Source organism: Salvelinus namaycush, chromosome 24 (assembly GCF_016432855.1).
Source record: "Salvelinus namaycush isolate Seneca chromosome 24, SaNama_1.0, whole genome shotgun sequence".
NCBI lineage: Eukaryota > Metazoa > Chordata > Actinopteri > Salmoniformes > Salmonidae > Salvelinus > Salvelinus namaycush.
This window is the reverse complement of record NC_052330.1, coordinates 29,964,931-29,977,868: the sequence shown is the minus strand read 5'-3', so window position 1 is coordinate 29,977,868 and position 12,938 is coordinate 29,964,931. Positions and strand designations below refer to the sequence as shown.

The following is a 12,938-nucleotide window of genomic DNA, read 5'->3' as shown; positions in this document are numbered from 1 at the left end:
ATAAAAGGGGGATGTGGGTGAGCTAACGAATGTATGCTCGCCGACACACAAGCAACTATTTAGATTTATGCATTTTAAACACATGTAATATAAAACAGTTTATTTATTTCACGGTTTAAATTGAACAATAAGTATTACAAAGTGCGATATTTAATATGTCCCAACCCCCTTGGTCTGTTTGGGACAACCCAAAACATCGATCAGCTTTGAAGCAGGAGGATCACAAAATCCATTCCACGTCAGAGTAGTAATTACACAACACACATTATTCGAAGTATATAAAAAAAATATTGTGAAAGTTGTAATTGCAGTGCTTGAAATGCATTCTTCAGAGAAAGTGTTGGAATCTATTCACTCCAATGATGTGTGTATATATAAATAAGGGATGGGAAACTAGTCCTCTGGGCCTGATTGGTGACACACTTTTACCCCAGGTAACACACCGGACTCCAATAATCAACTAATCATGGTCTTCAGTTTAGAACATACTTAGTTTAATCAGGTGTGTTAGCAATAAGGCTGGAGAAAATGTGTGACACCAATTAAGCCCCAGAGAACTGGAATTTCCCATCCCTGATATAATTAATTGATTCCCTCCCAGTTGTAGTCAAACCTCTCCTTGGGGACCCCAGCCTTTCCATGCGTTCGATCTATTCCACAGCTAGTACAACTGATTCAATTTGCCAACTAATCATCATGCTCTTGACTAGGTCAATCAGGTGAGCTAGTTCAGGCCTGCAACTAAATTGTGAAACCTCTTGGGGTTCCCCGAGGAGAGGTTTGAGAAACACTGGTCTAACTCCTCCCTCGAGAGAGTTGGACAGCTTTCTGATAATATTAGTGTCGTGTAAAACATGTCAAAATACAAAGACATCAGTCATGATGACAAGTTTAATACAGCATTGTTTAAAAGCTTGATTGCCAGCTGGTAGGGTGTCATGAGGATGGATGTCCAAGGCTGCATTCAACACCTGTATTAATCAGCAATGTTAAAAACATTTGGTCTTTCAAGTTTGAGGGTTGCTAAAGCGAATTACTGCAAAATAAGTCGTAGGACATAATGCCGTTTCCATACATTTGGGCCACTAACATTTGCCATACGCAGTATTTGAAAAAAAACTTTCTTGGTGCCCACTAGAGTAGTGCAAACTTTGACTTTACAAATCAATCACCATTATTTGAACAGTGAAACATTGAGGCATTTCTGCTGAATCTCTATCAACATCTACAAAAGAGACCTCTTTTGAAAAGAAATACCACTGTATGGTTATGGCAGTGATATAGAATAACACACAAGCAACCGCCAGCAATGATGATATAGTACATTGACAGTAATGACGTTATTATACTAAGAAAATACAACAAAATGCAATCAAAACTATTCAGGAACGAGAATGGAAAATATAGATATGAGAAAGGTAATCTGCTTTCTACTAACAGTAATTTACTTTAAGTCAATGTTCATCCCTCGTGCAATAGCAGCAATGTGAAAATATCAAAAAGATTGGTCAAATCTACACGAAAGCTACCAAAATAGCAAAGGAGATACGAAAAGATAAGATAAGAGATAAGAAAAGAGGAAAGAGCCATATTTAGAGCCAGGAAACTAAAGAAACTAAAGGTGAGGGAGGATAGGAAGCATAGCATTGATAAATCGTTGAGCCAAAATAAAACCACAAACAAAATCATAGACAAGTGAGAGGTAAACACAAGCAGCAATTGAAATGTTCCTCAAAAGGTCAGGATAATAAAATGACAAAAACAAATCCATTCATGGAAATAGCTATTACCAGCACTGTACAGTTTTCCTGTGTTAGTAGCCCTAGACAACTTTCTTACAGTAAATATGGGGAACAATAAAGTGACAAATATAGTTAGACTCTGCAAATAAACCATAAATATTGCTTAGGAATATACCAAACAATTTGAAGCAAGACATTGAAGTGCTGCTCAGCCATACTACTGTAAGCCAAGACAGTAATAGTCTTTTAGCCCAAGGGGGAGAGAAGCGAATTAATTCGGCAAATAAAAACCATAGGTGAACATGTTCATTCTAGTTAACCAACAAGTGCAAATAAACTACTTAAAAAGCATAGAAATTATGACAAATGTCAAAATATAATTTTTGGACATTCAAGTAAAAACTTGTTCCAATTGTGATTGTTCATTTTTTTTAAATGAGAAGAAAAACATTAAGGTGATATTATTGCCAACATCACTGCTGTATTGCATTGGTTAATCTTTGGACAAGCAGTACTGCTTCAACCTCCACTGTCTGGATAGCACCTGGCCCATAGGCTTTGAAAAGTTCTAATTGAGTACCCTTAAACTGGCTACAAATTTTTGCCAATATCTTCATGGAAAATGCATGGACAAATTTACTCCATAGCCTTTTTTTCCCAACATTGCCTATCATTTCAGACAGGGAGGACTGTATGAGCGCCCTAAAAACATGTTCATCATTGCAATAGAAACCAATCTTTTATCAAAATGGATAGTATGCTTAGCAGCATTTTAGCAGTGCATCCTGTGTAATAGATAAAGGTTGTGCAAAATGGTGGCCTTGAGGGTTTCTCCTTTTCTCTCAGAGGTGGGGTTGTGAGGAGGTGGAGGATGAGGAGGGCAGGGAGGGGAGCAGGCTGTGGGTACGGGAGGGCCGAACAGGTCTGGGGTTCTGGGACGTGGAACTGGACTCCTGCCCAGGACTACCCTCTTTCACCTCCGCGTCAGACTGGGCCGGACACTCAAAGTGGACACAATGGAACACCTGAAAAACAAAGCCAAACGGAGAATGAGGAAAGGCTATAAACACAAAAATGACGGCAGATAAAAAAATGACGTCATTTTTGCAATCCTCTCACCTCATTTGCGGAGTTGTGAGTTCCTACGATGCGGATAAAAGAGGCAGGCTGCTTGTCGAATTTGAGCGTCTGCCACGACCTGTTGAAGAAAAACAAGACTTAAAAGATCTCAAAATGGACAGATTTGTACAAAGATTATCTGAAGAGTATGGGAAAGGGTGACTGGGAGTCTTACCGACATGGCACCTTGGTGCGGTCCACCACCTTTGTCCACTCCTGCTGATTGGTGGAGACCTCAATGTAGTAACTGTAGGATCGCTCATCACAGTCCCACAGTAGTAGTCTGTCCAGATGGAAGAAAAAACTTCTTTTTTTTTAGCAACTGTGCAGACAGATTCAAAAACTCAGCAACAGTGAAAACACACACACACACAAATAAAAACACGTGTACGTACACACACACACCTTAAGGAGCCTATAGAGTAAGGCTGAGCCAGTTGGATGACGATGGCCCCAGAGCCCAGCTGGTGACAGGTGTAGCCAGAGTCCCAGTCGTAGTTGCGGGTGTCCCCGTTGAGCAGGGCGTTTCTGCTCCGACTCACCCCCTCGATGACACTGGAACAGGCCGCGATGGTAGCCATGTTCTCATTGGGGACTGCAGACATGAAAGTGATGGGAGAGAATTGTGCGACAGGAGTTTTGAAATATTTGTTAAATCAGAGCAATTTAAATATGTATAAATGTAGTCTAAAATGTTGATCAATGTATTTTATAAATCATATACAGTGCATTCATTAAGTATTCAGACCCCCTGACTTTCACACTTGGTTACGTTAGTCTTATTCTAAAATGGATTCATTTGTTTCCCCCCCCCCCTCAGTCTACACACAATACCCCGTAATGACAAAGCAAAAACAAATGTAGAAATTTTAGCAAATTTATTAAAAAAATATAAAAAAATGAATATTCAGACACTTTACTTTGTTGAAGCATCTCTGGCAGAGATTACCACCGCGAGTCTTCTTGGGTATGACGCAACAAGCTTGGCACACCTGCATTTGGGGAGTTTCTCCCATTCTTCTCTGCAAATCCTCTTACATGCTGACCAGACCGGACACGTCGCGTGCGCGAGCGTCGCAAAATACATTTAGAAATCCATGTTATTCAATTATTGCGCGCGCGCCAACGAGCGTCTGCGATGCCAAAGGCTAAAATAGAACTCTGTTCTATTTCTGACGCAGATCGCGCTGAAAGTCCTGCCTCTCCCATCTCCTCATTGGTTTATAGAAGCAGGTACCCACGTGCCATCTCCTCATTGGTTATACCCACGTGGGTGATTGAAAGACGAACTGTTTTGCCAGTCGTCGTGGTAATACTATGAAAGTTTAGATGCCGATCACCATATAAGTTCAAAGATGAAAAAGCCTGGAAGGAGGAGAGATGACTAGAAATGATTCGGTTGGCCGTTTTATGTGTGGATTAATTGTCGGAGTAGAGGACCTGCATTTCAGGTAAAATAACTCAATGTTTTTTCCCAGGACAAATTAGCTAGCAACAGCAAGTTAGCTAAATAGGACAAATTAGCTAGCAAGTGCAAGCTAACTAGCTAAATTGCCATACATGTTTAATGCTTTTCGACCTGGCCCCAAATTAATGTCATTGGTTCAGAGTTTGTTTTGATATTTTAACTTGCGTGTCGTGATCGCGTTTGGTGTAGGGGGACAAAACAAATATATGCACGATAGCGCAGCCGGTTTGGGTTCCATGTTAGGCTCTGTCAGGTTGGATGGGGAGTCCGGGCTCTGGCTGGGCCACTCAAGGACATTCAGAGACTTGTCCCCGGAGCCACTCCTGCGGCGTCTTGGCTGTGTACTTAGGGTTGTTGCCCTGTTGGAAGGTGAACCTTCGCCCCAGTCTGACGCCCTGAGCGCTCTGGAGCAGGTTTTCATAAAGGATCTCGCTCTACTTTGCTCCGTTCATCTTTGCCTCAATCCTGACTAGTCTTCCAGTCAATGTCGCTGAAAAACATCCCCACAGCATGATGCTGCCACCACCATGCTTCACCGTAGTGATGGTGCCAGGTTTCCTCCAGACGTGAGGCTTGGCATTCAGACAAAATAGTTCAATCTTGGTTTTATCAGAGCAGAAAATCTTGTTTCTCATGGTCGGAGAGTCTTTAGGGGCCTTTTGGCAAACTCCAAGCGAGCGGCCTTGTGCCTTTCACTGAGGAGTGGCTTCCATCTGGTCACTCTACCATGAAGGCCAGATTTCTGGAGTGCTGCAGAGATGGTTGTCCTTCTGGAAGGTTATACCATCTCCACAGAGAAACTCTGGAGCTCTGTCAGTGACCACCGGGGTCTTGGTCACCTCCCGGACCAAGGCCCTTTTCCCCTGATTGTTCAGTTTGGCCGGGCGGCCAGCTCTAGGAAGAGTCTTGGTGGTTCCAAACTTCTTCCATTTAAGAATGATGGAGGCCACTGTGTCCTTGGGGACGTTCAATGCTACAGAAATGTTTTAGTACCCTTCCCCAGATCTGTGCCTCGACAATCCTGTCTCGGAGCTCTACGGACAATTCCTTCGACCTCATGGCTTGGTTTTTGTTCTGACATGCACTGTCAATTGTGGGACCTTATACATACAGGTGTGTGCCTTTCCAAATCATGTTTAATCAATTGAATTTGCCACAGGTGAACTCCAATCAAGTTGAAGAAACATCTCAAGGATGATGAATGGAAACAAGATGCACCTGAGCTCAATCTCGAGTCTTATAGCAAAGGGTCTGAATCCTTAAGTAAATAAGGGATCTGTTTTTTGTTTATAAATTTGCAAAAAAAAAAGTTAAAGACTTTTTTTTTTTTTTTGGGGTGGATCAGCTTAATATTGCGGAAAGAATGTTAGTTAAAGAAGTTAAAGCCTTTAATTGCTTTGTCATTATGTGGTATTGTGTGTAGACTGCTTGAGGATTTTTAATTATTTAATAAATTTTAGAATAAGGCTGTAACGTAACAAAATGTACAAAAAGTCAAGGGGTCTGAAAACTTTCTGAAGGCACTGTATAACACTGGTATTCTGGTTGATATTCTTGCCTTACCGAGAAGACCTTTTTCCAGAGTGAATGAGCGGTGTGTGAACATACACTCCAAACTCACTAGATGGAAGACTTTGTTGACAGAGTTATGCGTCCCTACAATGCGCACGTACCTGGGACACAAGGACACAATCACGCCTATGTTGTGGAACCAAAAGTCTAAATTGGTGCCAACCCTAAGAAAACCATAGGTAAAGATTTACCTGGCTACACATGGTGTAAAGAAGAGGTTCTGCCAAGAGCGACACAGATACTTGGAATGGTCTACAACACGCATCCAATCCAGCTCATCCATGGACACTTCAATATAGTAAGAATAAGACCTGCTCAAATACAGAGAGAGGGTAATGGGCCATACATATCGCAGTGACCAAAGGGCAATTCCACATTAACAGAGTGATACTAGGACTCAGATTTTTCACCAAACAGTGCAGATGCAAAGTTTGGTAACAGAATGACGGCACAAAAAGCACAAACCATCATTCTGTTACCAAACTTCGCAACTGCACTGTTTTTGTAAAATTTTCTGTGGAGATTGTTAAAAGTAGTCATTATGCAAAGTGTTGTATGATTTGTTAAACTCCGCAATCATTGGTTTTTGTTTATGTTTTACATTTTTGTCATTTAGCAGATGCTCTTTTCCAAAATGACTTACAGTAGTGAGCACATACTTTTTCTGTCTGACATACAGCATCACTCTGTCAGCGTGGAATTGCCCCAAAGCAATGTTGAAGAGTATCTCTATCTTTATGACAGTAATGTGATATCTCTCTCTCTCGCACACACACACGCACAGAATATAAAGAGACACGCGCACACACGCAATTCAGACGCAAACAGAATGCACATACTCCCACTGACAAATAAAACTATTAGTTGCTGACTACTAGAAGAGGACCAGCAGAGACTGAGACCCACTGAGGATGCCGCGGTAGTTGAGGTCCATGTCACGGCTCTCTGATCCTAGTGGTCTGTTCTCCTGGTCCTGCTACAGCCTGGTGGTCTACCGTTCATCACTCTGTTAACGTGGAATTGCCCCAAAGCAATGTTGAAGAGTATCTCTATCTTTATGACAGTAATGTGATATGAACATTACTTCAATATATAAAACACTATGAAAACATTGCTCATCAGTTGAGCGAAACCTTCAGAGAGAAAGGAATGTGCGTGATTGATTACAAGACAGTAAAACTGATCAAAATCACTGATCTGTAAATCACTTTGCATCCCAAAGAACTTATGTCATAAAGATAAGTGATTGTGCTTTGCTCAAACGGATCCCCTAAAACACACTGGATGTCTCTCTCACCGGCTGTCTCTGTCCCAGAGCAGGATGCGGATATGGTTGAGGATGTAGGCCTGACCCAGCTTAATCTGGAGGCCAGCGCAGCCATCCTCCTCTATGGGGTGTCTTGAAAAGCCGTGGTCCAAGTCGTAGTTCTGGGTGTCTCCGTCCAGCAGCGCTGACTTCAGCTCTCCCTTCACCACCTGGGCCCCGTACTTCATAGTGGCAATATTCTCCTCTGGGACTGTAACACAAAGGCATCACATTGAATACATACAGTTGAAGTCAGAAGTTTACATACACCTTAGCCAAATAAATTTAAACTCAGTTTTTCACAATTCCTGACATTTAATCCTAGTAACAAGTCTCTGTTTTAGGTCAGTTAGGATCACCACTTTATTTTAAGAATGTGAAATGTCAGAATAATAGTAGAGAGAATGATTTATTTCAGCTTTTATTTCTTTCATCACATTCCTAGTGGGTCAGAAGTTAACATACACTCAATTAGTATTTGGTAGCATTGCCTTTAAATTGTTTAACTTGGGTCAAATGTTTTGGGTAGCCTTCTACAAGCTTCCCACAATAAGATGGGTGAATTTTGGCCCATTTCTCCTGACAGAGCTGGTGTAACTGAGTCAGGTTTGTAGGCCTCCTTGCTCACGCACGCTTTTTCAGTTCTGCCCACAAATTTTCTATGGGATTGAGGTCAGGGCTTTGTGATGGTCACTCCAATACCTTGACTTTGTTGTCCTTAAGTCATTTTGCCACAACTTTGGAAGTATGCTTTGAGTCACTGTCTATTTGGAAGACCCATTTGCGACCAAACTTTAACTTCCTGACTGAGGTCTTGAGATGTTGCTTCAATATATCCACATAATTTTCCATCCTCATGAAGCCATCTATTTTGTGAAGTGCACCAGTCCCTCCTGCAGCAAAGCACCCCCACAACATGATGCTGCCACCCCCGTGCTTCACAGTTGGGATGGTTTTCTTTGGCTTGCAAGCCTCCCCCTTTTTCCTACAAACATAACGATGGTCATTATGGCCAAACAGTTCTATGTTTGTTTCATCAGACCAGAGGACATTTCTCCAAAAAGTACGATCTTTGTCCCCATGTGCAGTTGCAAACCGTAGTCTGGCATTTTATGGCGGTTTTGGATCAATGGCTTCTTCCTTGCTGAGCGGCCTTTCAGGTTATGTCGATATAGGACTCATTTTACTGTGGATGTGGATATAGATACTTTTGTACCTGTTTCCTCCAGCATCTTCACAAGGTCCTTTGCTGTTGTTCTGGGATTGATTTGCACTTTTCGCACCAAAGTACGTTCATCTCTAGGAGACAGAACGAGTCTCCTTCCTGAGCGGTATGACGGCTGCGTGGTCCCATGGTGTTTATACTTGCGTACTATTGTTTGTACAGATGAACATGGTACCGTCAGGCGTTTGGAAATTGCTCCCAAGGATGAACCAGACTTGTGGAGGTCTACTTTTTTAAAATCTGAGGTCTTGGCTGATTTCTTTTGATTTTCCCATGATGTCAAGCAAAGAGGCACCGAGTTTGAAGGTAGGCCTTGAAATACATCCACAGGTACACCTCCAATTGACTCAAATGATGTAAATTAGCCTATCAGAAACTTCTAAAGTCATGGCATCATTTTCCAAGCTGTTTAAAGGTACAGTCAACTTACTGTATGTTAACTTCTGACCCACTCAAATTGTGATACAGTGAAATATAAATGAAACTACTTTGTGTCATGCACAAAGTAGATGTCCTAACCGACTTGCCAAAACTATAGTTTGTTATTAACAAGAAATTTGTGGAGTGGTTGAAAAAGGAGTTTTAATGACTCCAACCTAAGTCTATGTAAACTTCCGACTTCAACTGTGTCTCTCTCACACACACACACACACACACACACACACACACACACACACACACACACACACACACACACACACACACACACAAAGAGAATGCACACACTCCCACTGACAAATAAAACTATTAGTTGCTGACTACTAGAAGAGGACCAGCAGAGACTGAGACCCACTGAGGATGCCGCGGTAGTTGAGGTCCATGTCACGGCTCTCTGAGCGCGTCTTGATGGCGTCCAGCAGGTCGTCTGGGCTGAGAAGTCCCGAGGGACGCACCACGTTTAGCATCTCCATCAGACTCATGAGCGGCAGCCGCACGGCTGACATCACTTCCTGCGTGGCGCCACCCTCGCCGGTCTGCCGGCACCAGCGACACAGCGCCTGGAAGATCTCCTTCTCGCTCGCTGCAAATGAGTCCCTCCGTACCACAGTCAGCAGAGCAGTCTGCACAGAGAGGATAGAAGCAGATTCAGTTCAGACTACTTCCTTTGATTCAGTCATCTGGGTTTTGTTCATTGGGGCACACAATGAAAATCGTTTGAAAACATTTTGCAACTGATTTTTTTAAATAGCAAGTCCAGGTAGTCCCCTTCCTGTTTCGATCCATGTTCTTCTATTAGTTTTTAATGAACGTGAACCTTCCTCCTCACCTTGGACAACGTGAGGAAGCCGTCCGAGGCCAGGACCTCCGGGGCATGCCGGTCCATGTAGGCGCAGCATGCTTCACTGAGCGCACCCAGAGAGTACAGGCTGGCCACGTCAAACACCAAACACACGTTGTGCGTGTGCAGGATGGTGCGCAGGAACTCAGAGGTGGAGTCCTCTAGTGGTTGGAGGCCGTAGCGGTGGGCCAGACCCAGGAAGTCCAGCAGCACCTCCTCGCGGGCTGAGCTGAGGCTAGCCCGGCCCGTGTAAAGGTAGTGGAGGAGCATGGAGAAAGCGTCGGCTCGGGTCTCCTCCAGTGTCACCTCCGCCTGCGGCTGGGACTCCTTCATCCCTCCATACAGCAGAGCTCTGGGGAAAAGGTTGTTAGACATTTCATAGACTGTTACCCAGTCTTCATTGTACACTATTACCTAAAATAATTTTAAGGTTATATTTAATCGCCAACTGTCCGACAGAGACAGTCATCTGACATTTCATGGGAAGCCAAGGACCTCATGCATTGCAAAGAAGAAAAAGAAAAAAGCATTCAAACAGGTGTACCTGAAGTAGTGACATCGTGCTGCCAAAATGACCCTATGGGCCGGGAAGCGTTTCTCCTCCACAATGAAGGTGACATCACTGTACTCTTCACCTGGAACCAAGGCCCCCAGCTGCTCTGATAGCAGGTGGATGTGGTCAATCTCTGACACAGAGGCCAGTGGACGCAAAGGATTGCTGTTGTTACTCATTGTGATTTGACTGGAGGCGTCTCACTAACATCTGACACAAGAGGAGAAAACATAGTTTGACAACCTGGGGTGTATTAACTACGCTTCTGTTGCAAAACATTTTGCAACAGATACAGTTTACTACAAAATGTGGAAAACGCAAACAAATGTTTCTATTTGACAAATTCAAACCCTCCCATAGAGAATGAGAGGCCTCAAAGTGACCAAGACAGTTTTAGCATGGGCAGCACCATTGAGGACTTTCACCATTTTTAAGTTGTCAAATGGTGTCCTGGGATTTTCTATGGGTTAAGGAAGGATCACATGATTACATCTGGGTCATCAGGCAATTGAATCATACTTGTGAGCAAACGTTCCATAACTGCAGGGGGCTAACCTTGGCTTTATACCTGTAGACATAACTAGCTGTGTAACGTTATCTACTGTGTAATGCAACAATGATATTGTCCATTTAATAGGTAGCTAGATAATTAAGCAATATGGCCTATATGCTACGGCTAAAGGCTGTTCTTACCCACGACGCACCTCAGAGTGCCCGGATACAGCCCTTACTGTTGGACATTGGCCATATTTCCACCACAAACCCCCGAGGTGCCTTATAGCTATTAATAAACTGGTTACCAACGTAATTATACCAGTAAATAGTAGTTTTTTTCTGTTCATAGGTACCCATTGGGGCGGCAGGTAGCCTAGTGGTTAGAGTGTTGGACTAGTAACCGAAAGATTGCAAGATCGAATCACCGAGCTGACAAGGTAAAAATCTGTCCTTCTGCCCCTGAACAAGGCAGTTAACCCACTGTTCCTAGGCCGTCATTGAAAATAAGAATTTATTCACAACTGACTTGCCTAGTTAAATAAAGATACAATAAATTGTTTAAGGTCTGATATATCACGGCTTTCAGCCAATACGCATTCAGGGCTCGAACCACAAGGTTTATAACCATACCAATAATCTAGCGAATCAATCAAAAAATGTCAGATAGCTGTATGACGCAGTCAAAGAAGCAAACGCTTGGTTTTCACTTTCACCTGTGTGACATACCAGCGCAATACGCGTAGCTAGCTATCCCCTTTCGTTCTCCCTTCCACGAGAACAATTTCTTGAAGTTCTTTTCCCCTTTATTCAATCAAAATCGTGGGAATTAATGGCAAGTTTGCGTAAAAAATTAAATAATATGCAATCGGACTGAAAAATTCCACCATCACAAACACAAATGGATTGGGTCACACCCGGATGTTGTTTGGGTGGGAAAAGCGGTAATGTTCAAAGAAAAAACAGCGCCCCTTGTGTATAGGAATAGGACAAGCCGTGTACATGCAGGTGGCGAATCTGACACTTGCAAAAATGATCAACAATATTCAAATGTATAACCACGATAACAAATTCCTGTAAATCTATACAAGAACAGCAGTGCGGCTTGGCAGGGTCATGTTTCGGAGGACGCATGGCTCTCGACCAGCGATGGGGCAAAACCGTAACTACCAATTGGGTATCATGAAATTAGGGAGAAAAAGGGGTTACAAGTACAACAATAAATGTATATACACTACCGTTCAAACGTTTGGGGTCACTTAGAAATGTCATTGCTTTTGAAAGAAAAGCACATTTTTTGTCCATTAAAATAACATCAAATTGATCAGAAATACAGTGTAGACATTGTTAATGTTGTAAATAACTATTGTTGCTGGAAATGGCAGATTTTTTGGGGAATATCTACATAGGCGTACAGAGGCCCATTATCAGCAACCATCACTCCTGTGTTCCAATGGCATGTTGTGTTAGCTAATCCAAGTTTATAATTTTAAAAGGCTAATTGATCATTAGAAAACACTTTTTGCAATTATGTTAGCACAGCTGAAAACTGTTCTTCTGATTAAAGACGAAATAAAACTGGCCTTCTTTAGACTAGTTGAGTATCTGGAGCATCAGCATTTGTGGGTTCGATTACAGGCTCAAAATGGCCAGAAACAAATAACTTTCTTCTGAAACTTGTCAGTCTATTCTTGTTCTGAGAAATGAAGGCTATTCCATGTGAGAAATTGCCAAGAAACTGAAGATCTTGTACAACGCTGTATACTACTCCCTTCACAGAACAGCGCAAACTGGCTCTAACCAGAATAGAAAGAGGAGCGGGAGGCCCCGGTGCACAACTGAGCAAGAGGACAAGTACATTAGTGTCTAGTTTGAGAAACAGACGCCTCACAAGTCCTCAACTGGCAGCTTCATTAAATAGTACCCGCAAAACACCAGTCTCAACGTCAACAGTGAAGAGGCGACTCCGGGATGTTGGCCTTCTAGGCAGAGTTCCTCTGTCCAGTGTCTGTGTTCTTTTGCCCATCTTATTCTCTTCTTTTTATTGGCCAGTCTGAGATATGGCTTTTTCTTTGCAACTCTGCCTAGAGGGCCAGCAGCACGGAGTCACCAATTCACTGGAATACAGGAGTGATGTTTGCTGATAATGGGCCTCTGTATGCCTATGTAGATATTCCATAAA

At 42.7% G+C, this 12,938-nt stretch overlaps 1 protein-coding gene across 1 annotated transcript; it reads right to left on the bottom strand.

Annotated features, from left to right (window-relative positions):
* Positions 1–85: 85 nt before the first annotated feature.
* LOC120019161 (BTB/POZ domain-containing protein 9-like) lies at positions 86–11,678 on the bottom strand. The gene is made up of 11 exons (XM_038962454.1): positions 11,486–11,678; positions 10,256–10,474; positions 9,700–10,063; positions 9,226–9,493; positions 7,199–7,418; positions 6,093–6,212; positions 5,893–6,002; positions 3,267–3,456; positions 3,037–3,144; positions 2,862–2,940; positions 86–2,767 (listed from the first exon to the last, which is right to left on the bottom strand). The coding sequence occupies exons 2-11, from the start codon at positions 10,441–10,443 to the stop codon at positions 2,585–2,587; spliced, it is 1,830 nt and encodes a 609-aa protein (XP_038818382.1). The 5' UTR covers positions 10,444–10,474; positions 11,486–11,678; the 3' UTR covers positions 86–2,584.
* Positions 11,679–12,938: the final 1,260 nt, after the last annotated feature.